Raw genomic sequence first — 25,892 nt, forward strand, 5'->3', positions numbered from 1 at the left:
TCTTTAAAAGAAAAAAAAAAGCAACCAAAAAAACCCCCAACTTCTATGTAAAGCCATTGAAGGAGAACAACATGCGCCTGCACTGAATTGAACGTATTTTTTGCCTCATATGTAGAGAAATTGTTGTGTTTTATACTTCTAGTGAGTTTTTCTGAAAGCTTGCAGAAGAAGCAATAGCTGCCTGATCCATACAAGCTATTCATGTTTTATATTTCCCTCTTTTAGTTTTGCTTCCAATATAAAAACTCCTCCACTACCACTTTCTTGGATAATGTGTGCTGTATAGAAGGTAAAAAAAAAGTAACTTCGGTTTAACTTTTCCTACCTTACAGAATTATGGACTCATTTAGGTTGGAAAAGACCTTTATGACCATGGAGTTCAACCAATCTTCTCCTAAGTATATGAATATTTTGAATCTGGTAAACGTTTCTGTACATTAGGTCTTTCATGGCATGGTGCCTGACCTATCTCCAAAAACCAGGGAAATGTTATCAGCTTGTGTTCAAGTAACTAGGATTTGTTAGAGGCTCTTCAGTGAAGAAAAGCCCTTTTCAGTCTTCCAATCAAAAAATCATTAGGCAAGCATTAAAAAAAAGTGAGTCATGTTCTACTGTCTTGTTCTCTTAATTTCTAGGCTATTTTCTTTTTCTTGCAACAATAGAGCTTTGTCTTGTGTATGCATTATTAAAAAAAAAACCCACAAAAAATTAAAACCCAAAACAAAACCCAACCAAACAGACAAAAAATAAACCCCAACAAAAACAGACCATTCAATCTCTTTCAAGTTGATCAGTAGAGTTGTTTTCTCCTATGAGCAATGCAGAGGCTGCAATCCATGCACAGAATTCTTGTTGACATGGCTGAACTGGGAACAAGATAAACAGTCTGAGATAAGATCAGGGTGATTTTTCTGTCTGAGGGAAGCATTTATCATCATATGCTTTTGTGAAGAGATCGTCACTGTGCAGGAAGAATGTGACGTATCAGAAAACTCTGTCCAGGCACAGAGAATGGGGCTGCTCATGGCACCATGTGCTGCTGGGGTGCTGTCTCTTCCCAGAAGAGGTTATCCAGAATCTGAGGTCCACCAGAAATTGTATCACTTCCTAGATTTTCCTTTATAAGTTCACAGGGTGCCATATAAAATACAGCTTTAAAAAACCTCCTGTACTCAAAGAGTAGAAAGGAGAGCTACAGAAATACAGCAGATGCCAGTTATATTATTCAGCAGTATTTCTAGGAGGTGCATCTCCTGAGGCAGTAAGAATAAAAGAAATTATAAAGAGAGAATTTTTGCAGAATTGTTACTTTTGCTTGGAGATGAGTTCAGAGAGAAGAGGGAAGACAGTCTAAAAGGGAATGCAGGACTATTGAAGAGTCTGGTACATGTTGGGACACTGTGGCATAAACAAGCAAGTAAGACTTTTTGTGTTAAACAGACTATCCAGGATAACTGGATATCAATGCTGTGCATTGATGAGCCTTGATGGCATGTGATGCTCATAAATAAGGACAAACTTGCAAGTCAAGCACAGCTCAAGCTTTTCACAGTTGCTGGTCAGAATTTTAAAACAGGAGCTCATCAATTAGAAAAGCAGTTTACCACACAAGTGATTAGCAACCACAGAAACATCATTCAGTTTATGCTGTGGTTCTCCCTGTCAAGAGGTCATCTGCATTTGAATCTTAAATGAAAACCAAAATTTCTGTTATTTTATAAATATAATATTTTAGAAAGTCAGATTGCACTCTGTCAAGTTCATCTTGAATGTGCATTCCCTGAGCATCTGACAGTACACTCTTCAGAGATAACCATATTTACTCCTCCATGCTGAAAGTTGGTTTTATAGCTGTCTCAGGTGAGGAAGATCGAAGTAGTTGTAGATAGCTGTGAAATGCTTTTTCCTACACACATGTGTCTTCAGACATATGTTCAGCTGTGTCTGTGTGCTTAGAATTTGCAATTTTAAAAATTATTTTGGTTTTGAATTTATATTGTGGGATTTTGTCTTAAAATATTTTGTTTCATCTCACATGTCAGTAATGACACAATATACAGTGCACTACTGGTGCATCTTAAAACCACCTAAAGTAGTTTTAAAAATCATTGCCTACTGCTCACTGGTCACCAAATATAGTGGCCTTCTCTCCTCATGTTTTGTGCGGCCTCTTCAGACCAATAAGATATTTTGCCAAAAAGACACATTTCTTTGTGAACTTCTATTGAAGCAGATTTTAATGAGGAAGGCCATTTCTTTTGATGAGAGCAATTTTTTGATTTTTTTTTTCTCCTAACAGAAGCTGTCATTGTTGCAGATATGTCTTTTCAGTGCCAGAACCACTGCTAAAGCTGAGTTCTTTACCCAGTTTTGTTTTCCCTAACTGCATGCACCACAGTTTGCCCTTTTTGTGCTTGGAGAAGTTCTGGCTGCTTTTTTTCTAGGACTTCTGAGTTTGTCACTCACACTCTCTTGCCATAGCTTACTGTTGTTTTTGAACTTCTGATTCTTGTTGAAAGGATCAAAAGTTTTAGATGGTGAGAAGTGCTTTAGTGTGTGCAGAGAAGCATCTATGACCGTGAAGAGTTTTCTGGTCTTCATATCTACTCACCACTTCCTGTAATTGTAGGAAAAAGGCCAGATGATCTAAGAGGCTCTTTCTACTCTTATTTTCCTATTAGCCATCTTTGTGTTTAGAAAACAAAACACAACACAATAAAAAGCAAATACATGAGGAGGGAAAAAAAAGTAAAGAAACCAGAAAATACAAAACATGCTCTGACAACAGCTGGGAATTCAGCCCTTTACTATGAATTCTGATTTTGCTTTCTGCTACATCACGGTTTGCTGATTACTAGCTTTGTCATGGTGTAATTTCCCAGAAATAATTCCTGTTGCACTTTGATCTGCCACTCCTGCAGCTTGTGTGGTAAGGCATTGCTGCTGAACTTCATTTGACTTCCTAGTGCCATTGCTTTGTATACAGTGTTGGAGCATGATTAGGAGATGAATAATAACATCAGTAGCAATATTACATTATACTCACTATAGTATTTCGTAAAGATGGTCTGCACGGACACAAAAAGAAGTTTTGTAAAAATAAATATTTAACTCATAGCTGGAAAGGAGCCTTAATTAATACATTATACATGATGCAGTTTATTTGGAAACAAGCAATTTCAAGTATTTTAGTACTGCTTTTTTGCATTCTTTCCTCATATATTCCGTTTTGCTTTGTCTCATGTATCCTGTCTAATTACAGTAAAAAAAAATTGTAGTTAGCAGGATGCTAGCCAGATACTCCCTTGCTGTCTTCACTTCTGATGTTTCAGAAAGATACACATGCATTTTCCCAGAGCAGTGTTGTGTAACTCCCTACTGTAATGGTTTATGTTAATTTTGAAAGGCAAGTAGGACTTTCTGATTTCTTATGTAGATTAAGGCTGATATTAAATATTAAGTAAGGCAAAGAATACAAAAGAAATAGAAATTATGTTACTTCCTAGAGCCTTTAAGGCTGGCAAAGTAGAGGGCTAAGCTTGGCATAAGTCAGTTAATAATTTTTTCTCAGGCATGTATTGGTGACAGACTAGTTAAGTCAAATAATGCAACGGGTTTAATAGCTCTGTTCATTTCTGAAATCACAATCAGTTACAGTTCTAAGTGTGAATTCTATGTATGGAGTGGCATTTTTTGGCCTGCACTATAGGTATGACATTGAGATTCACAGACTGCAAATTAAGGAATACAGAAAAATAAATTAATAAGTCCCAGTAAACTGTGAAGAGTGCAAGACAAATGAAAGACAAAATTAAATTTCTTTATTTGGCATAGATTTAAATCTGGATTTAAAATGAGAAGAGTTCATCTTGTTTTGTCTTACATTTTCCTGTTTGTACCATGCAGCAACCCCAAGGTTAGTTTCAGGGGTAGCAAGAGTAAAATTATTTTGTGAATATCAAGTTTGACAAGTTATAGTTCCTTGGTATAAGTGGATGTCTGGACTGCAGTTAATGTTGAGGGCAGGGAAATTGGGAGGCAAATAATGCCCATGGAATGAGCAAAAGTATGCATGCTGAAAAGGAGAGAACAGCTTTTTAGCAAATATATGCTGGAGCAGGGATAATTTTTGTCTCTATGCCAGTAGAGCTTGGAAATAGCTTGGAGTTAGGCTTGGATTTGGGGTCAGCTAGTGCTCACGCATGCTTCTGTTCCTCTTCTCGTTCTCACTCACTCTTCTTGTGAGTGAAACTGTGCGCTCTGGGCTCTCAGGAAAACCTGTGGCTGCAGAGCTGTGCCAGCACAGCACAGAGATTCACAGTGAGTTTCATGACTAGATGGAAGTAGTTGCTGTGGGTATTTCAAAGATACAAGGCCATTCTCTGAACAGTAGCTGTCATCCTGCAAGGACTCTGAAATATGTTTGTCTTCTGGGAAACTTAGAAAAAAAAATGCAAGTGTTTATAAATGTACACAGTGCAATGTTCAGCTTGACAGTTAATGCTGGAAAGCTGTTCCAGTTTCAGATATTGCACACACAGTGTTGCTGTTCATTTTAAAGCTGTTTCCTCTTTCCACAAAAACTCCTAAGCCTTCTCTCCCATCAGCCCAGTTAGCATTTTATGCCCATACCCAACTCAGTAGTACCTAGCAAGGTGGGAGAGTGTAACACCATGTCTTCCTCCTTCTTCCTCCCACCATTGACCAGCTCCAGCCCTCTGTGTCACTGCAAGTATTTGCAGATTATGTTATCTGTTGGCACATGACCAGTGCAGTCACTGCTTATGAGCTCTATTTACTTGGTCCTGAGCAGTGGCAGTTCTGCTTTTCACTGTGCTGAAAAGGCTCAGAAACACTCATAAAACAACAAGAAAATCAGAGGCCTCCTCACAGCTACTACAATTGTTTTGATAGAGAGAGGTGTTTCTATGAAGCTAAGTTGCATATTTAGAGATGCGAGAAGTACACAAAGTCCTGTTCCTGCTGCCTGCATGATCACCCTTTTCCAACATGGTAATTGAGAAGGAGATGGCATTTTTTAAATGTCCATGTGCACAAGAAAGAGAATCTGAAACCAAACCCCAGCTGCACTGATGAAATAATGTTATTTGTGTTTAATTGAGGTGAAATAAACTTAAAAAGGAAACTGCAGTTTATCAGTATTTTCTCTGAGCAAACGAGAAAGGTCTAAAACTCTTTCATGTGCATCTAAAACTTTTTGTCATAACCATTTTATTCAAACTAACATCACAGCAGTAAAATCAGATGATCCCTAGGAAGTTAATATGATATATATACAAAAATTGCTTTAAAATGTAATAATTTCACAATTTTTTTTATAGCACAAGGTATATTTGTGTTAGCTATCTATAACATTTTAGAGAATTTTGCTTTAAACAACCTATTGACGGACCAAAAAGATATGATTTCTAATTGAATTCAATTGGGGCCCCATTGCTTGTCTTTGTACAGTCTCCAAAATGGACTGCTTATTACCATGGATTGTTCTGTTTGAAAATAAAGTCATATTGCTGCTGGAGCATATAACCACAGTCCCTGCTTTTCAATAATCTGCTTTATTTTTAATAGCCATTGAGATCATCATTTAGAGACTTTTGATGGAAGATAGGTGTTCTTAAACAGTATTCCAAGAAGGTGAACTAAACAGTTTTGTGAAAGCTTTCAGATAAAAATGAAGAGTTTTGAGGAGCAGATGTTGGGGGGAAACCTTATGGCAGATGAACAAATGAGTCAGAGAACATAAATCACTTTGTGTTGCAGGCAGAATTATCATAGTATTAACTTTCTTGTTCAGGATTACAGAATTTATGCAGCAGATATTGTTACCACCTGCAGTATTTTCTTTCTGACTCAGTGTTATCAAGGTGTGGTAGTGCTCAAGCTCAGACATAAGGGTTTTATTGTTGCTGAGCAGATCCTGTAGAAAATGCTTCTTATCAGTTAAAAGAATAACCTAAAAGGAATCAGTTAGCCATTAACTGATAGAACAAGACTTAATATGTATCTTGATCCCCAACATATATATTTCTACATTTTTATGTGTCTATATAAGTACTGTCACTGTATTTATTCTGACCTATGACATAATGTCACCTCTAAAAAGGTACACGTGTTGGAGGCAAATGAAATGAGAGCCCCAAAGGCTCTCCCATTCTTCTTCTCCACCAAAACTGTCCCTGATGAATCTAGTGCAGTGTATTGCCATGCAAGTAAAGCTTCTGGACTGTTCTGGAGAAGACTTCTACACCTGAATGCTTTGGATGCTCTTGAAAGCCTCTCTACCTGTTACCTACAGTGTGCCATGCAATGCTGCTGCTGAACTTTTTCAGTATCGTTAAGGACATAATGAAATTCCTTTTCCTTTAGGTTGTTGGTTGGTTCCCCCTGGAGTGGCTATCCTGCAAATAGAACTGGAGATATATATGCATGTCCTGTTGGTGTGTCCAAAAGCACATGTAAAAAATTGAATTTACAAGGTACGTTCTAACAGTGTCTTGCTGCACTTGTTCAGTTTTCCCTTGTGTTTGTACGAAGCAAATCCACCTTATTAAAACTTTACATAACTATCTGTCTGCATAATCTCAGATTCTGTGAAGGCATGTGTGTGCTGCAAGGCCTCAGTGCTGATGAGACATGTCTGTCTGAGCAAAAATTGGTGCCTGCCACTGGACTCAGGCCAGGTGGTGCCAGCTGCTGGAGGCACTGGGGTTTGTTTCACCCACTGGAGCACCTGGGGTCTTTGCCCTCCAGCCAAGGGGCAGGAGCACTGTGGGTCCCAAAGCCAGTGGCTGGTGGGCACAGGGCTCCATGCTAGCATCCAGGGCGGGTGCCTCTCCCTATCCTCCCTAAACCAGATAGGGGTGTGTGTCTGTGCTTGCAAGCTAGCTATCAAATGGAGCTCAGGTCTGGATATAGTGAAAATATGTGGCAGCAGGGTGTGCTGAGATGCCTCCTCTGTGTTTATTTGTGGTGCAGATAATTTCTGCCCTCCACTGCCCCTTCCAGTTTTTTCGTCTAAAGCCTGATACTGGATCAGAGGAGTCTGGTGTCCTGAGGAATGTAACAGTAGCTACTCAGCTGCAGCTATTCAGCCTGCCAAAAACATGCAATAGGTAGATTTTTTTTCTTCCTCTCTTTTGCCTTCAGCTCTCTTGAGGGCAGATACTCTAAATGGCCATCCTTAATTGATGTCTGTATTTGACGGTTAGCTTTTTTTTCCCCCCAAAGATTGGCTTTTGTTTCTTTTGTCTCAGAATTGCATGCAACCATTAGGAAAAGGCACCTTAGATTATGAAAAATCAAGTTTTTGGAACGAATTCTAACCTAGTAAATTGTTTCTACATCTTATTTATTATTCTGTCATTACTTAATTTAATTTTATTTCAGCTTTAATAAATATTCCAAATGTGACTGAAATTAAAAAGGACATGAACCTTGGCTTGACTCTGATACAGAACTCAAAAACTGGAGGATTTTTGGTATGTATTAAGATCATATGCAGTACACACAGAAACTTCTGAAGAGAATTAAGAAACCAGAATTCTCCACATTTTTTCATAAGTCCAGGTTAAATGTATTTTATTATGCATCATGGATTAGTACATCCCACTGCAATTACCTAGGGTCCAGAATCAATTGTGAAATGCATCATTAATGCAGGAAAAATTGTGAGGTCTCTCCTTTGTTGTTTATCTAAACATCTTATCCTAATTAATGTCTCAGTAATTTAAGTCAGACAATATAGGCAAGAATATTTCCACCATTAAATCATTTAAGGCAGTCTTGTATAATTCTGATTGTGCTTTCAACTGACTTTATATAATCTCTGCTCTATCATTCACACTTGCACAGGCACTCTTCTCCTGAGATATCAGTATTTCTAATCCCTTGGATTTGTGATGTGTTTTATTTGGTTAGTGAGCTTGGAAGAGAATGCATTTTCTTGGTGTGTATTTCACAAACCACTGTCCTTGGAGCTTGCAAAACAGAATTCTGACTTGAAAGGAAGTGCATGCCTGTTTAACATGCCTTTTTATGATCCTAATCATAAGCATGAAAACTCGTGGTGTGTAGGTGTATTTCAGTTTGATGTAGCCATGTGCAGTACGTAAGTAAAACAATAAAACACAGAGAGAACAGCTCTAGGCTGTCCTTTGTATTTTTTGTTGCATCTTCCTAATCACAAAAGTATTCAAGTATTTATTATATTCATTAACTTATAGTTCACTTTACTGAAGTACTTAGAAGTATGCCTAATTCCAACCTTTCTAGAAGTTCTCTTGGAATTAGTAAAGTTATTCATAACTTAAAAGTATAGCAACAGTAATTTTCTTGACTTGTGGCTTGAAAAGGCTTTGATTAAAAAATCTTATTCTCTCTCTTGAGTAGTACTTTCAATTACTGTTAATGTCCTGTGCATACCCACTTTTTGTCATTATGAGTAACTGCAGCATTTAAAAATATCTCATGCAGGGAAATTTGTACTTTCTAATAATATTTGAACTTCTCTCAGTTAAAAAGTATTTCCTGATCCACATGTTACTGATTGATTCTCTCTGAATTGCATGGATTTAAAAAAGAAAAAAAAAAAAAACAAAAACAGTTGAATTCTAAGACATAAACAGTCACGTTTTCATCAGCAGCAGTTCTTTTTTTACATAAGGAGAACAAGGTTCTGGAGACAGGTGCTTATCTGTGACTCCGCCTCAACAAATACCAAAAGCCCCATGGTTTAGCTGTGGCAGGTATTGAACCCCGTGCATGGACAGCCTGCTCATATTTGCAAGCTGCTTCCAGGTGGGACTTTGCTCCAGAACTCTTGTCTGTGGGAGCTGGCCTCTGTGACGGGCTCTGTGGGTTTTTTCAGGATTTCCTCCTCCCAGCTCACTTTTCTCCTTCCTCCTCTCTCAGCCTCCATCTGCCTGCCCCAGTCTGTGCTGCGTGCTCAGTCCCTGGGCTCTTTGGCTTGGGAGCGTGATCCAGGCTGGCATGTCTGTGCTGCAGCTCCCAGTCCTGCTGGTTTGGCTGTTTGATGCCAGGGGATTGCTTCCCACAGGTGTTCTAAGTGCAGGGCAGTCATTTCCCACAGGCTCATTACATTTTTCTGAGGCATGCTTCATCCTGTTGGAGAGGTGCTGAAGAATTTCACTGACGGTTAACAAGGTTTTTCTGGATTTCCCATCTATATTTTTATCAGTTTGTTTATTGGGCAGTGCTGTGCCTTTAGTTGAAAGAAGCAGCTCTCATCTCCCTGCATGTAAAATCTCTCTTCTTTATTTGACAGCCCACAACCACCTTTCTCCTTTGTCTTGCTAAACAAATACAGAGATTTTTGGCTGAAATGTTCTTTTTAAAATACGTCTCTCTCAAACATCAGTGACCAGGTCTCTTCTGTATTCCACATGAGTCCTTCCCAAGCACTATACAGTATATTTGGTATTTCCCCCACTCAACAGCTTCTTGTCACACATCCTTAAGCCATATTTGCTTTGCATGCTGGCTGCATGCTTGCAGACACCCTGCAGCCATCCAGTGCCTGATCCATCTGCTTCTCTCCCTTCCATTCAATGACCTTCCAGTTTATGCCCACATTTCTTAATGTTAGTCCTGAAGGGCAAGTCTCCACCCCTTTATAACTTTCTGCCTGTCAAGTTCATCTGATCTTGATATGTGATCTCCCCTTCAGTAATGATGCATCTTAAATTTCAGACTTAAGCAATGCTAGAACATTAATTTTCCCCCGTTTTTGTTCCTCTGAAGATCAAAAAAGATTATTAGAAAATTTTTGCTTTTTGCTCCAAGATCAACATCACAGTTTTGAACTACCACCAATAGAGAAAAAAAATTAGAAAATGGGCAAATAAGACTGATCTAAAAAGAACTTTAAATAACTTTAAAGGCCAGTAACCCTCCTCCAGCTTTGTGTAGATGATTTATTTTGTACCTTTCGCCTCTCTAAAAATCTGTCTTTTTCAGTAAGACCTAACCATGCCTTATGTAGCAGCTAAAAAAAGCACTTATCTCAAGATCAGATAATGTGGATATACTTCCTTTCTCATCTAGAAAATCCGCCATCTGGTCAAATATCTTAGGATAGTTTGATGTTGTCTCTCACTGGGAAACCAAGTGGGTGATTTAGCTCATTTTCGACTTACTTTTGAATTTAATTACTTTTTTCTGCCCTCTAGTATTCTTGAGAAAAAGTCCCTCTTTTCCTAAGTAAAGGTGGGTGCAACCAGAGTGTATATATAAGGAAACTGTAATTTCTCACAGACCGGTTGGAGAGAGGTTATGTAGAGGTTATATTTATTTCCTGGAGTTTGTAATGTTTTCTCTTTAGAAGGAAATGCACCCACCAACTCGCCACCTCAACCCACACACACACACACCTCCCCCTACATTCTCACGGCAACACACTCTCTTAATACGTGGTTGATATCAGTGCGTATAAAGATGTATAAAACCTAAATGACAGCAGGAAATACGGCTGTTCACAGAGATGGTTCCCAGCAGCGAAGCAGGGTCATTTTCCCCCAAACACGTAGCCGGGGGGATGCGCGCCCAGGGGCAGACCTCTCCCGCTGGTGTAGCCGAGAGAGTGCTCACCGCCAGGCGGGAGATGCTGCGGTTTACCCCGTGAATGCGAGGTGAATTCCCGGTGGGACGAGGGTTTGGAGGGGCCCGTTCCCCGGTTCCCGTTCCCCGGTTCCCGGTTCCCGTTCCCCGGTTCCCGTTCCTTCCCCGGTTCCCGCCTGCGCGGGGCGCTGCCGCCACCTGGCGGCCGCCGTTGGCGCTGCAGCGCGGGGCGCCGGCAGGAATTCCTCTCCGTGGGGAACTCTGTGAGAGGGCGGCGCTGGCTGGCCCCGTAACCCCAGAGAGCTTCGCTGGTCCCATGCGCCTGTCGTCCTGTTTGAGGCGGTTTTGTGTATAGATATGGTGAGACGTGTATTTGTTGTTTTTATCGTTTCTTTTTGTTGTTATTTTTTTTCAAGACTTGTGGTCCCTTGTGGGCACAGCAGTGTGGAAGACAATACTATGCAACAGGAGTTTGTTCTGAAATCAGTCCAAGTTTTGAGATCTTAAGAAGCTTTTCTCCAGCTGTTCAAAGTAAGGCAACATGTACAAAATACATTTAATTTTTAAAAAACCACCAAAACCAAACCTATCAAAGAAAATAAAGAGATAACTGTGCTGATGACTGTTCATTTTGATTTCTTAAAAAAAAAAAAAAAGTATGTGCTACAAGCAAAATCCTGGGATCTGTGTGTAAAGGCTGATGAATTGTGATCTGATGCTGATGTAAATATGGTCTTAATCCTCTGTATTCAGAGGCATCACACCAGTGCAGGCTTAAAACCTCCGTATGCTCTTATTGAGTCCTCATTCTAGCAAAGCCTCCTGATCTGAAATATTGCCTATGTGAATATGCACCTCTGGATTTGGCTGAGGAGTATACTGAGATTGCAAATGCGTTTAATGTCCACTTCTTATTTTTGTTTTAGAGTGTTCCTCTGTTATAGATGTTGTGGTGGTTTGTGATGAGTCAAACAGCATTTATCCCTGGGATGCAGTGCGAGCGTTTTTGAAAAAATTTGTACAAGGCTTAGACATAGGCATTAACAAGACCCAGGTAAGTCAAAGACATATTTGAGAAAGACCAAAAAAACCCAAACAAAACATAAACCAAACAATTCTAAAGGAAACCAAGCGTGATTTTGTGTAACTACAGTACCTCACTCAAAGCCACAGATTACACAGTTATCCTACTCAGTGGTGGGAGTTTTATCTCATGGTTATCCTATTTCAAAAGGGATTAGTCATTTGATCCAAAGTTTAAATTAACTGAAATAGAGGTCTATGTTAGTCATTTGGTGCAAAATTTAAATTAACTGAAATAGAGATCTATGTTGTTTCTAGGGGAGTCAGATCTCTTTCACACAATAGGTGTAAAAGTAATTGAAAATAGCCTTTGGGGATGTGGTAAAAGTAGAACAGACTTTTAATGGACTTTTCATACAACTCTTACTTTCCAACTGCTGCATCTTTAAAACAGGAACTTTTCCTGCCAGTTTACTCACTGATCTTTGAGGGTTTTTTTTTTTCCTTTTGATTTGATGATGGTAAGGACAAATTTATTGCCTTTTTTTTTGTTTTAAATAGCTTCTGTCTTTACAGTTGTCCATTTTCCCTAAACAGTTCTGAGAACAAAGACTGGGGCACTGGAAATCTCTCTCTCAAAGGCTGCCTTCTTCCTTGGGCTACTTTGGAAGTGAGGTGCTTAAAAGCTAGGCTTCCTGCTCAGTTCTTTCTGAACCTCACCATTAGCATCTTCTCTTTTTTGCCTTTCTTTTAAATGTACATTTTGTCTTACATCTTTAGCTTCACATATATTAAAAACAAGTAGGGTTTGCAGTGCTGTAAAGTGACTAACCTCTAGGACTTCCTTAGAAGAGATCAGACTGAGGTGCTGTCAGCATGTACAATTATTGCTATTTTCTCTTTTTTCTGAGAGCTCCTTGTATTATTGCTATCCATCAGCCCTTCCTGAAGTAACCAAGCAAACATTTAATGTCTACTATTTCAGATCATTTGCAGTAACATACAGTAGTCCATAACAAATTATACAAAGTGAAAGAGCATTTTAGCTTTCTTTGCTTTTCAAATGTGTTAATGTTAATTGGTTTTATATGTGTTGAAAGAGAACTGTGCATTTGCAGACCTTTTACACCAACCTGATGCATAAGGAAGCACCATGATTCTATGTAACTAATTGTAAATCATCATAATCTGACACCATTTTTTTTATTGCATAGGTGGGTTTAATTCAGTATGCTAATGATCCCCGAGTAGTATTCAACTTGAACACATATCAAACCAAGGATGAGGTTGTTAAAGCGATGGAGAAAACGTCTCAGAAGGGAGGAGATCTCACTAATACTTTCAAAGCCATTGACAATGCAAGGTGAGATGCATTGATGATCTACTGCGCAACTGTTGTAACTTACCTTACATGGCAATGAAAACATCTTGGAATTGATTCCCACTGGAAGTCCATGTGCCCAGAGCATCTGGAGTAGGTTCCCAGCACTAGGCAGAATCCATCAGGTACATTTACAGTGTCCCATGCAGACTGGTACAGGCATATATAAACTAGAATTGCTGAAAAGCATATTGTTAACCATTGAGTTCAACTCTACCCCAAAGGAATTCTAGCACCCAACAGAATTGCTTGTTATGTCACAGATCTGTAAACCTGACAGTGTGTCAAACAGAGCGGACAAGGTTTTGGGAAAGATACAAAGCACTGCAAGAAGAAAAGTTTATCCAGGGATTCAGTGGGCCCAGTAACAATTGTGTTTGCAGATCAGGCTTTAGGAACAGGCTCAGCTGTCAATGGAGTCAATATTTGCAGTACTATTGAGATGCCTATTATTAATTCTGTTCCATTTTTGTATGAAGTTGATAATACCAATTCCTTGAGTCATAAAACTTTAATAGTTCTGATACAACCCCCTTTTTGTATAGAAATATTTGTACCAAAAAAATGTACCGTTTTTCTTGGAATTTATATTTTTATCAGAAACACCACCCAGTCCTTTCAGTCCTACTTTTTTTTTTTTTTCGCCTTCTTTGGTTACATTTCTTATGCACTACAGAAGCAACTTGTTCTAATTCAGTGATGGACATATCCATTACAGTGAATGTGCTGGATTCCATCCATGATGAATTGATGTGTGATAAACCCAATGTTTTATAACAGACAGTATGCCTTCTCAGCTGAGTCAGGAGGACGCCCGACAGCCACAAAGGTCATGGTTGTTGTGACAGACGGTGAATCACATGATGGCTCCAAATTGAAAACAGTGATAGGTAAATGCAATGAAGACAATATAACCAGATTTGGCATTGCTGTAAGTAATACTGAAATTATACATCACTTCATGTTTGAAAGATTGTTTTGCTATGTATGTATCATGTACAAGTTCTATACAAAAGTGGTATGTAATGCACACATTGTTACATTGGTGAGACTGAAACAAAGTCAAATTAATCCTCTGAGGGAAATACTGGTCTTTTCACTGGCTGAAAAAGTAATTGAATTGCCTGAGCAACTTCAGTGATTTTCTCCCTTGTGAGGCCTTATGTACTTTTCCTGTATGAATGGTTTCTCGCATAGGACTGAGCTCTAATAAGCAATTCAGTAATAAGAACAAAGGTAACTTTTTTTAAACGATGTAGAATAATTGCTAAAATAGTACAGGAAGAAATGGAGTAGGACCATGATCTCTCTCTCTCTCTCTCTTTTCTTATTTTGTTGTTTGTTTGTTTGTTTCTTTACACAAGGTTTTGGGATACTTAATAAGGCATGAGCTTGATACTAAAAACTTAATTAAAGAAATCAAGGGAATTGCTAGTCACCCAACAGAGAAGTATTTCTTCAATGTGTCATCTGAGGCTGCACTACTGGAAGAAGCCGGAACACTTGGAGAACGCATTTTTAGTATAGAAGGTAAAATACTCGATGTCTTTGAGAAATTAGATCCAATTCTCCTAGCTGATGAGCCTAGGATTTTATTTAGCTTCCGTTTAGTGCAGTATTGGGAAAATGAGGGGTAGCTGGAGCTGCAGGCTACTCCCTGCTCCTCCCTTCTCAGGTGGCCTCTGGTTTTCACAGGTGTTCCCCCAGCTACTCCACCCCTAATTAGCCTGAGCCTCAAGTTAATCTATGAGGTTTGGAGAAAAATTCCCCAGCTAATGAAAATTTCTGTTGTGTCATGGGCTTCAGGCATGGGGGCTTTTTCATATGCAACCAAATGTATTTGTTAATACCAGAAGAATAAAGGTGTCTTTATGCTTATGAGCTTCACCTGTGTGAATCCTAAGCTATTTTTAAATTCAAAACAAAAAAAAAACAAAACAAAATTTAAGAAAACACACCACCAAAAAAAAAAACAAAACCAAAACACAATAAAAAAACCAAACCCACAACCCATACAATACAAACTAGAAGACTAGGTTGCTTATTACAGAACTGAAAATGCAATTTGTATAGTGCCTATCAGGTCCCCTCCCTAGCACCACCCACACTCCTGTGTATTGCTCAGAGGAAGGTGTTGCAGAGATGACACAGAGAAACTTTGTCTGTCCCAAAAGCCAGCTTTTAAATTTAAGTTAAATTCAGGCCTTGCCTTGGAGGTGTGTAACCTTCTCTCAGTTCTCAAAGAAGCTTCTGTCTACCACTTTCCTGTGCTCAGGAAGACATCTTCCCTTCTCTTTCACCTTCATTTATTCTTTGCTAGACCCATGATGCTACTCAAAGCAAGGGAATAGGTCTTTTTACTGAGTACTCCCACTGAATTCCTATCCATCTACCTTAGGAAATGGATCTCACAGTATTTTTCAAGACAATTGCAACAGGTTTTAGGAGCCCTATACGAAAATAAAAATGTCTGTTCTGTTTGGAAGTTGTAACTATACAGTCATTAAAGTTGTTAATTTCAGGGTATTAATGCTTCCTAGTTAACACAAAAATAGACCAGCCACAATGGCAAGTCTGTGCAAACTGATTCAAACCATCTTGACCATCATCTTCTGCCCTTCTTTTGGAAGAGATTTATAGCATGGCTCTTGGCTCCATCTTATCAATTTGCCATTAAATCCTCCAAATTTTCTGCAGTTTACCAGCTCTGATTTCCATTGCTTGTAAATGCTTTAGCCAAATTGGTGAATATACACAGCCCCTATACAGCTAAACTCAGAGGCAACAAGACTGGATTTTGTGTGATTACATAGAGATAACCATATATACATATCTGTTTTACCAGGTACTGATCAAGGTGATACTTTCCAAATGGAAATGTCACAGGTGGGCTTCAGTGCATATTACTCACAGAAAAAGGTATGTGAGTTTAATTATTTATTGATACAAATAGATGTACATATACATGATTGTAAGAAAAGAGAAATAAATATACAATGTCCAATTTTAAGAACATTTTACAAGCAGAATATCAAATTATCCTTTAATTTTTTTTTACTTGAATATATATTAATAAGTATAATTATATTGAGGTTTGTTTCATGTACTAATTTTGAGATGTGTTAAAACAGTGATTTCAGTGATTTCTGAGTTCATGTAGCAGGAAAAATTTAATTCCTCCTTGTTTGTGACTAGCTATATTGTAAAGCTGGTAGGCAGCCACCAAAATATAAATAAATCAAATCTGAAAATAATTTCTCTATAAATTACAACATTAATTATATTTGTTTAAAACGTATTTAACTTAAATATTAAAACCAAAAAATCAGATATATTTTTGTGCTAATCAATTTTAAGATTATCAAATAAGTCCTCCTTGTAAAATCCAAATGTAGTTCAGTCAACTTTCAACTGAAAAAACAAGAAGGTTGTTTCTTTCTCATAACCCTTAAAGATTAATGAAATAATTTTTTATAAGTCCTTTGTATCTGCACAAATTGAAGTTTTAAATTATGAAGCAGTTGATGCTAAGAAATGGCAAAAAAAAAGGAGAAACATATGGGCATTTTATCAGGAAAATTACACATTCAATTTTATTGCAGTTTTCTGTAACAGTATGTCAGTTTAGTGAAGAATTTTAATAACTTGAATAAACTAAACTATGTTTGTTTACTGTGTACAAGTATAAGATTAAGTGTTTCTGTATGAAATATTCTGTATAATGAGCCATGCTAATTTGGATTTTAGCTTTAACTCTTCTCTCAGGGACATCTTACATAAAGAATTAACCATATCTATTCGCATCAGCTTTTGTGTGCTGTCATTGGCACTTTTGCTGTTGAGAAAAGGGGCTTTAGCTTTTTTGTACAGCTGCATTTGTGTCATCCTCAGTCTTCTGAAGAACATGGGTGCACATAAGCATGGACTTAGCAAGCCCAACCCCAGCATGGACAGACATAGGAAATTATCAGTGTTTAAATAAACCCATTTTATCACGAGTTGCAGTGCCACTAGAACTAAAGCAGTCACTTATCCTCTTGCAGTCGAAGGGTGATAATCCCTTTTAAGGGACAGTAAAGTCCTGCATGTAAGGAGCAACTACGAGCAGCTCCAGTGAGCTGCCTGAAGGCTTTAGTTGGCATCACTGCCTTAAACACAGTGATGTAGGAGATTATGCACAGGACCTTCAGCTTTGCTCACACTTTTTCTAAACCAGGTAGTTCTAAAATGTAGACTTTTATTTTTTAAAGGATATTCTGCTGCTGGGTGCAGTTGGGGCCTATGACTGGAGTGGAACAGTAGTTCAGGAGTCTTCAGACAGAGCCACCACCTTTCCAAGCCATGTGTTTGAGAAGATTCTACAGGACAGAAATCATAGCTCATATCTAGGTAAGGGGCTGAAATACAAATCTGGAAATGTATGAAACCTTGATTAAGATATTAAAGAAGTTGGAAAGTTTTTCCCTAGCCAGATTTGTGTTAAGAAATTATTTGAGAATGTGAAAAGAATTTTTGGTCAAAAAAGATTATTTTTTACTAGTCAACATTTCATTTAATAAAAACCTGAATTATTTTTAAATCCTACTAATATCAAAGTGGTAAGCTGAAAAAAAAATCAGTCTTTGTCCCTGCTGTGGTTTAACCCCAGCTAGAAGCTAAGCAGCCGCTCAGTCAATCCTCTTAAGGGGAGTGAGAATGCAAGAGAGTTAGAAGAGTCAAAGTGAATGAACTTCTGGGCTGAGATACAGACAGGGAAAGTGAGAGTCAAACACGCAAACAAAGCAAATCAAGGGGATTTATTCACCACTTTCCATGGGCAGACAGGTGCATTCAGCCACCCCCAGGACAGCAGGGCTCCAACACACACAACTGTGACTTGGGAAGGCAAATGGCATCACTCTGAACATCCCCTCCTTCCTGCTCCGTCCTCCTGCTTTATAGGCTGAGCATGCCAGCACATGGAATGGGATACCCCTGCAGCCATTCCTGGGCAGCTGTCCTGGCTGTGGCTCCCCCCAGCTCCCTGTGACCCCTCCCAGCTCCTCGCTGGTGGGACACACTGAGGAGCAGGAAAGGCCTTGACACTGTCAGTAGTAACTGAAACATCCCTGTGTTATCAACACTGTTTCCATCATAAATCCAAATCACAGTCCACACCAGCTGCTGTGAAGAAAATTAACTGTACCAGCCAAAACCAGCACAATTACAGAGACAAAATAAATAATGGGATTTGAAAAGGCTGCTTAGTGAATCATACTGATCGTTATGAGTTGCTTCTGTTACAGTATTTGAGTGTTCCCCAGTTTGATGTGGATGAGAAGCTGATTGACTTTCTATTGTTTCATATGTGCTTGCTGTTTTCTTCGCCTTTTCCAGTTCAGTTTATAGATTTTTAATATTACTACTACTTAATAGAGATTTTAATTATAATCTCCATATGTATTTTTGACATGCTTTCCTGACCCTATAAAGCCTGTCTGTATTTTCAGTTCATTGAACTGCTTCCTGTAAATCTTCAACATGCCTGTTCTGCTGTTTCATCCCTGAATAATGCTACTACATTAAGCATCTATGACTTTCTCATTCTTAAAGATATTTAATAGTTTCCTCTCTTTGCAATTAACATACTCTTTTTTTCCTCCTATGGCTCAGCATTATTTGCATCCAACAAAATGAATAAATCTAAACCCAAGCAAATGAGCAGTAGCACTTTTGCATGTATGACCTCTTCAGACTTTCCCTTACTTCATTTTCTTAATAATTTTTAAAAACTCGGGTATTTTCCTTTCTCTACAAGGCAGTTTCAGTGTATTTACATTAATCTTTCTGGAGCAAACAATGTTGTGGCCTTTATTTCTCCTCAACTTTCTGTCCTCCAGTAGGAGCTCCCCATACCATCTCCCTCTCACCAGAGAAGGACCACTTATGCTTGGGAGAGCATAAGTTAAAGAGCTGCTAAAACATCACAGCCTGCTCAGTTGTTCTGCCACCCTGCTCTGCATGGCACTCGCTCACTTCAAATTATTGTATTCTGTATTGATTAGGAAGGTGTGTACTTAACTTGCAGAATAAAATTTCATTTTGTTGCTCATTGAACTTCCAGTCACAAAAGTTGTCACCTGTGTCTGAACAAAAAATCTGAACAAAAAATCTGAATTAGACTGGTGTGATGTAAAGATCAAAGCATAATCCTTTATAGACTGCTCCTCGTATTGTTCTGCTGCTTGCTAAAGATCTGCATATTGTGTCCCATCACTGGCATTTTGTTATTGATTTTTATAAAGGATGTCTTTGTTTTCTTTGCTCAAAATAAATTTGCTGGAACTAAACCACAGAAATCTGAAATATGCACTAATGCTAGATTTATACTGCTAACACATGTTTACATTTTTACAGGTATTAAATTATGTTTCCTGAAAGCAAGTAAATGCTAGAATAATGGTAATGAGGATTAAAATGTTCAAAGAAGTTCAATCAACCTTTCAGCTAACAAGCTGTTAATGTAGCCTCTTCTATTCAGACAAACCACTGGTCTGTGGTTTAGTGAGCTGTGGGAAAATGCACTGCAAACTTTGCAGAAGCTAGGTGTTCCTCCCTAGTTTGAAGACTGGTTCAAACATTCATCTCATATTTATTTCTTCTTTCCAAGGATACTCTTTGCACATTTTTTTTTCCCTGTCTCCTTCACAAGCATGTCATTTTTGTGGTCTGCATTTTACTGAATAGGCTAAGCTATTGTGTTATTCTGTAAACCTGCTTCAACTTGATCTGTGTGTCGTTGTTCTCTCCAGGAGAATATTGCAAATTTTATACATATGTGACAGCATAACTTCTCATCTGGAATCATCACTCTGTACATTTAACATACCAGACTGACTCATCCTCTGTGCCTTTATGGATAACAAATTGATAAATTGTAATTAAAGATCTCTCACATATGTTAAATGTTGACTTCTATACCCAGGTTATTCTGTTGCTGTTCTCTCAACTATGAGTTCTGTCTATTTTGTTGCTGGAGCACCAAGATCCAACTACACTGGCAGAGTGGTGGTTTATAATGTTGACAGTGATGGTAATGTTGCAATTGTGCAGTCACAGAGAGGCGAGCAGGCAAGTATATTTTGGTCATGAATACAGACTTTCAGGACTCTTTTTTTATTGACCCAGCAGTAAATTGCAATTTGTTTTGAAAATTCCTCTTTGTCTCAAAGCATGTAAAATCCACTTGAACTTTTCTCTGCCGCTAGACTATTTAAATGAGGTTAGCTGTTATTCTTAAGCAGTATTTTAGGAAGTCATCCAATTAGTGGCAAAAGATAATATACAGTTCTAACTAATGTATCCGTCTGTCAACAATTCAAATCAGGAGATACTCAGTAAACTGCTCTGTCTGAGAAGTTATGAAGTAGATGACATAAGAAGACAGATACAGAAGCTCAGTCTCTTTTTCTCTGTTTGCATAAGAGGAATGGTTTTAGCTGGTTTTGGTATCTTCTGTAGGAGAAATCTGAGAGTAGATCAGAGGCTGGGTAGTTTCATGTGCAGTTATAAAAAATAAATACCTCCCATATCTTACTTTCTGTTGGTATTTGTATTGCTGAGTGGTAAAGCCATAGGAGCAACTACGGGACAGAAATAGTGAAATATGTGTAAGGATGTGATTCTTCCAATAATGGAGTATGCTACCGAGTAATTAAATTCATCAACATTCACTAGCATTGGAATATTACTGGATGTAAGTTTTCTGGATCAGGTGCTAAAACATGATTTACAAAAACGGTATACAGCAACAGCCCATTTGCTTCTGATTTCAGATTGGCTCCTACTTTGGCAGTGTGGTGTGTTCAGTGGATGTCGACAGAGATTCTGTGACAGATGTGCTGCTTGTGGGTGCACCAATGTTTATGAATGACCTGAAAAAGGAAGAAGGGAGAGTATACATGTTTTCCATCACAAAGGTAAAAATGGCTCAAGCCAGCATTACTTAGGGCTAATTTCTTTCAAATTAGATTGGCCACATGGATATTAAAGGGCCTTTGGCCTCTCCAGATCCTCGAAGTCACTATTTAGTGAATCTTTTCAAAGTGTTAGAAATATTTCAAGCAACTTCTTTTTTTTTTTTTTAAACAAGAAACAGAGCACATGCTTATCCTGCGATGTGGCATAAGGTTGAATGGTGCCAAGCCTTCCTGGTTAGAGGGATGTGTGTGGAGGCCTTTCCAATGTTGCCTTACATGTTCTACTTTTCAGTAGCAGCTGCAAACTTGCCCCAGAGCTGCTTGTGCATGTAATCTGGGAATTAGGCAGCTGGAACAGACCAAAATGGAGCCAATGAGCAAGGCAGTAGCTAAGCACTGTTAGTGGTCCGGGGCCTGGTGTTCTCAGTGTCTCCCTGGTCCTGGTGTCAGGCAATGTGCTTCATGCTAATATAGCATGGGTTGGCTGTATCTCTGAAAAACCTAGCTCAAGGCTTTTGCTAAGTAATTTGCCATTTGTTTTTGGTGAATGTATTCAGTGCCTGACAGTATTCCCAAAGCAGTTCTAAGAAATGCTCTTCTACCAGCTTTCTGCATTGTTTCATAGACTAACACTGGATGGTTACCATAACTCTTGTTGTCCCCTGTATTCAATAAAGCTTAGCTATTTGTCTGATGCTTGACTGACAGTGCTTTTTATTCAGAACCATAGTAGGTGTTTTCAGAATATATGTATTAACTATACTGAGCCCTCTGGCATTTTTGAACAGTCTTTCATTCACTGGATGTCTGCAAAGTAAATTAATTTCTGACATCCATCAGAGAAAACAGAAAATGGTCTCTTTACTAGGTAAATTGCAATCAAATAAATAGAGAGGAAGCACCATGTTCCTCAGCAGGACCTCAGTCAGAGCATCGTGATACAACAGGAAACTACCCTGAAACAATTTCAACATAGATGGAGGAGGTGAAAGTTGGCAGCTGACATTGGTCTTTTTGCTTGTGGTATCAGACATGAGATATGAAAGAAAAGAAAAATTAAAGGATTTGTTTTTCTTTGCTTTTGAAAACCAAATAAACTGGAAGACTATCTTACAATATTTAGTTATTTTCAAATGTTTGATTTAAATTTTAAATAAGAAAGAACAATGAAATGTGCTTTTAATGTTTTTTAAAAATAATCTGGATTTGTGCAAGTTGTCCCTGTTGCGCAAGTAATACTTTTGTAGTCATTTTTAATAAATAACTTGGCTGTTGTTTCTAAAATTTAAGCACAGTATGGTAACTGAAGTTAAAGGTGAGAATGCTGTTTGCCAGAGTTGCATTTAATCTAGTGTAAATGGGATTATTTACTATGAAAATCTCCAGTCTTTCTTTCTTCATTGGCATTGGAGAGGTCAGGAGTTTACCATTTGGACACATGTTTTTTGCATTAGTTTAGTAAGGAAATTCCATTTCTATTTCAAAGAATTATGTCCAGTTACATAATTTCTATTCCCTCTGCATAAAAACCAGTAATCCAAAACTGGAAACTGTATTTTTCAATGTATTGTGAAACTTCAGAACAGTCAGATGAGGACAGAGAGGGCATTTAAGCTTCATACATATGGTTATATTTGCTCTTAGTACTTTGCATAGCATGCTTTGATTTTGCTGTGTAATTCTTGCCAAGACTTTGAGACATAATGCAAACTGAATGGGCAATACAATGGGGAAGGAATTCAGTGTTGAGTTATCTGAGGGGAATGTAGTGGAAAACAGAAACAAAAAACAATGCACATAGATACTGCTCCTAGGTCTAATCTGGTGCAATGATAGTTGTGTTTCTCCTTTTTCTTATTTTTCAATTTTTAAAGAGAATCTTGGATCAACAAGAACTCTTGGAAGGTCCACAGGGATCAGAAAATGCACGCTTTGGATCAGCAATTGCAGCACTTGCAGACATTGATTTGGATGGTTCTAATGATGTTGTAATAGGTGCACCACTGGAAAACCAAAACTCGGGAGCAATTTACATTTATAATGGATTTCAAAAGACTATACGTACCAAATATTCTCAGGTAAATAACTGTGTTGCATAATGCTGTACTCTGTGCCTTTAAATCTGCTAGAAGGTTTTCTGTGCTTTAATTGGCTATTGTTTCAGCCTCTTAAAGGAATACTGTTATTCTCATGGTTTATTTCACATTTTGTGCCTCTCCTTCTTTCAGCTGTCATGTTGACATATTCAGGCTGATGTTGTGGTGGTTATAAATGAACCATATAGAGGAAAAGGATGTGCAAGATGCTCATTCTGAGCTATTTTGATGCCTGAGTGTGAAGTCAACTACTATCCTAGAACTGACACCATTATTTTCAGGTTTTTAGTGCTGATGTACAGCAATGAAGATTAGATGAATCCTAGCTCTGCAAATTACAAATACATAGTATTAAAGGGGAAGTCTTTCACTGGTCTTCAATATATACTATAATGGTAATCTTATTGTCACTTTCTATGCAGATTTTCTGGTTGTAACTAGTATTTGTTAGAACTCCTATTAAGCTTCATATTCTTTGAGTTGCTCAATGTGAGATGGAAAAAGTTTCCAGCTGTATCTGGCATACAGCAGTCAGTTAGTTGATTTGCTCCCAAGACAGAAAAATCTAGTCCTTTGTTTGCTCCAATAGAGGAGAAAGAAGTGCTACAAAAGCATCTGAGAAAACACGCACAAATGCATTTTGTTTAAACAATACATTGCATATGCAGGGAGTATCTGTGAAAATCTATTAATCAGGCTACTATCTATGGACTTAAGCATGCTTTGGCAAACTCAGTAACCAAACTCTCTTTCCCAGAAAATCTTAGGATCGGATTCTGCTTTTGGACAAAAGCTCCAATTCTTTGGAAGATCAGTAGATGGCCATAGAGACTTAGATGACGATGGCATTACTGACGTATCAGTTGGTGCTGATGGAAATGTGGTTGTGCTATGGTTAGTATACTCTTTCTCAGAAAGGAAGCAGTTAGTACTTCAGATGCAGCAGTTGAACATGCAGTTAATTAAACAGGAAAAATAAGCAAATTAAAAAGCTCTTCTGTTACATATGTTCAGTGCTAGCACACTTACTGCCTCATCACTGCTATCATAACTAGCTTAAAAAAGAGTATTAGACTAAATCTCTTTTAGGCATTTATCATTAAACCACTGAAAGCCAAGGCAGCACACAGGGGCAGAGCCAGGGCCTGAGGGAGGAAGCCAGGTGGCAGAGCCTCCCTCCCTGATGGGAGGGACCTGACCAGGAATGAGAGGGCCAGGAGACATCTTCCTGCTCCTGCTGTGCAGGCATATCGTCCAGAGGGAAGGGACAGCAGCAGGAAATGGGGCTTGATGGAGGGTGTTTGTAACAGTAGGCTGTGTACCTCAGTAGCCACAGTATAATTTTGATAGCTGAGCCTGAAACCATGTCTCACACAACCTGCGTGACCTTTACTGGCTGATAGGCTGGTATGGGAGGAGCGTTGTCCTGCACAGTAAGGACAGACAGCAGTAATAGAGAGTTGACAACTAGTGCTGGCAAGAAACACATTTTTAATGGCACATTGCCTTTGCCACAGAAGTCAGAGTACTTTCACAAAATATAAAAAGGTTTCACAGAACCCAAATCATCTGCCTGCCTAAGTAGGCTGTGATTTCCAATCCTTGCTTGAAAAGCTAAATTCAAGTGCTGTTTCCTTTCCTATCTGTTGCCTGTCTTCATGCCTGAGGCTCCCCATTGTAAGAAAAATATCAGTGAATTGCTACTTCTTTCGTAATGAAACAAGATAATTAAAAATGAATGGTCAGTTTGGAACTTTGACTGCTGCTGCTGCTGCTGGGAATTTCATTAAAGAAAATTATGCTCCTTGAAGTACCAGCATTTATTTAGATTTGATTAATGAAGATGCTCATTCTTCTTTCACTCTGACATTTGGGCTGATTAATGCATTTCATTTTGATTAAAGTGTTTGTTTTTACATGTGGAGTTCCTTTGAAACTTTTCTTCAAAATCTTGATTAATTACATCAAAGTTGTTTCTCAGAAAAATTAGATTATTAAATGAAATGAAGAATTACCCATTCTCACCTTCCCAGAAGAGCTCTAAAGGAGCAGAAGGTTACTTATTTGGAAAATAGGCCAAGAGCTTCATTCTCTGATACCCTGAGAGATTGATTAGAGCCTAGGATGAAACCATCAATCAGCTCTTAATTTGACATGAAAATACATATTATTACTGTAAGCAATGATATCAACAAATTCTTGTATACCTAAGGAAAAATAATTTTACTTGTGCCATTAAAAGAAGTTTACATTGGGAACCAAAAAAATCATTACTAACTTTTACAGATAGTGTTAGACAACAGAGCTTCTATGTTACTTAGTGTTCTTCAAAACCCCATGTAACTTTTAAAATATATTTTTCAGGTCAAGGGGCATTGCAAATGTGTCCATAACTGCTTCATTTAAACCTGAGAAAATCAGTCTGCTGAACAAGAATACAGATATAACTGTCAAAATATGTTTTCAGGCTGCATTTAGACCTGCTAAGAAAAATAATCAAGTGGGTAAGAGTATTTTGATGATTTGTCTTATATTAATTTCTTCAAAGGTCCATTATTTAAATGAGTAATGGAGAATCTAAATATGTATTAGATTGAATGTCAAGAATCACAAAATCAATGTAAAACTTAAGTGCTTGAGAAAATATTTTTAAGACCTAATTCATCACTGTCTCCATACTCTGAAAAGTGGGGATTTAACAGTGTAGAAGACAGCTGTGTTCTTGTTGTTCAACAAGCCCCAAAAATGTAAATCATGAGAAGCTAGGTTCGTCCAACCTTTTGTTTTCAACAGCAGACTGCATACTTTTCCTCTTCAGAAAAAGAAAATTAAATATTT

General features: G+C 38.2%; 1 protein-coding gene across 5 annotated transcripts in view; it reads left to right on the forward strand.

Annotated features, from left to right (window-relative positions):
• The window catches only part of ITGA2 (integrin subunit alpha 2), a 66,508-nt gene that overhangs the window by 19,639 nt on the left and 20,977 nt on the right, over positions 1-25,892 (forward strand). For 4 of the 5 annotated variants that reach the window (XR_010353750.1, XM_064404935.1, XM_064404937.1 and 1 more), the window contains exons 3-16: positions 6,388-6,497; positions 7,408-7,499; positions 11,013-11,127; positions 11,523-11,650; positions 12,834-12,982; positions 13,781-13,931; positions 14,365-14,530; positions 15,846-15,919; positions 17,251-17,389; positions 19,965-20,110; positions 20,815-20,958; positions 22,833-23,036; positions 23,812-23,948; positions 25,419-25,558. Coding sequence is in view for 4 of the 5 variants with exons in the window: in XM_064404935.1 (XP_064261005.1) it covers positions 6,388-6,497; positions 7,408-7,499; positions 11,013-11,127; positions 11,523-11,650; positions 12,834-12,982; positions 13,781-13,931; positions 14,365-14,530; positions 15,846-15,919; positions 17,251-17,389; positions 19,965-20,110; positions 20,815-20,958; positions 22,833-23,036; positions 23,812-23,948; positions 25,419-25,558 (1,895 nt within the window). In the remaining variant the exon portion in view is untranslated. The other variant, XM_064404938.1, reaches the window with a different exon arrangement.

Source organism: Passer domesticus, chromosome Z (genome assembly GCF_036417665.1).
Source record: "Passer domesticus isolate bPasDom1 chromosome Z, bPasDom1.hap1, whole genome shotgun sequence".
NCBI lineage: Eukaryota > Metazoa > Chordata > Aves > Passeriformes > Passeridae > Passer > Passer domesticus.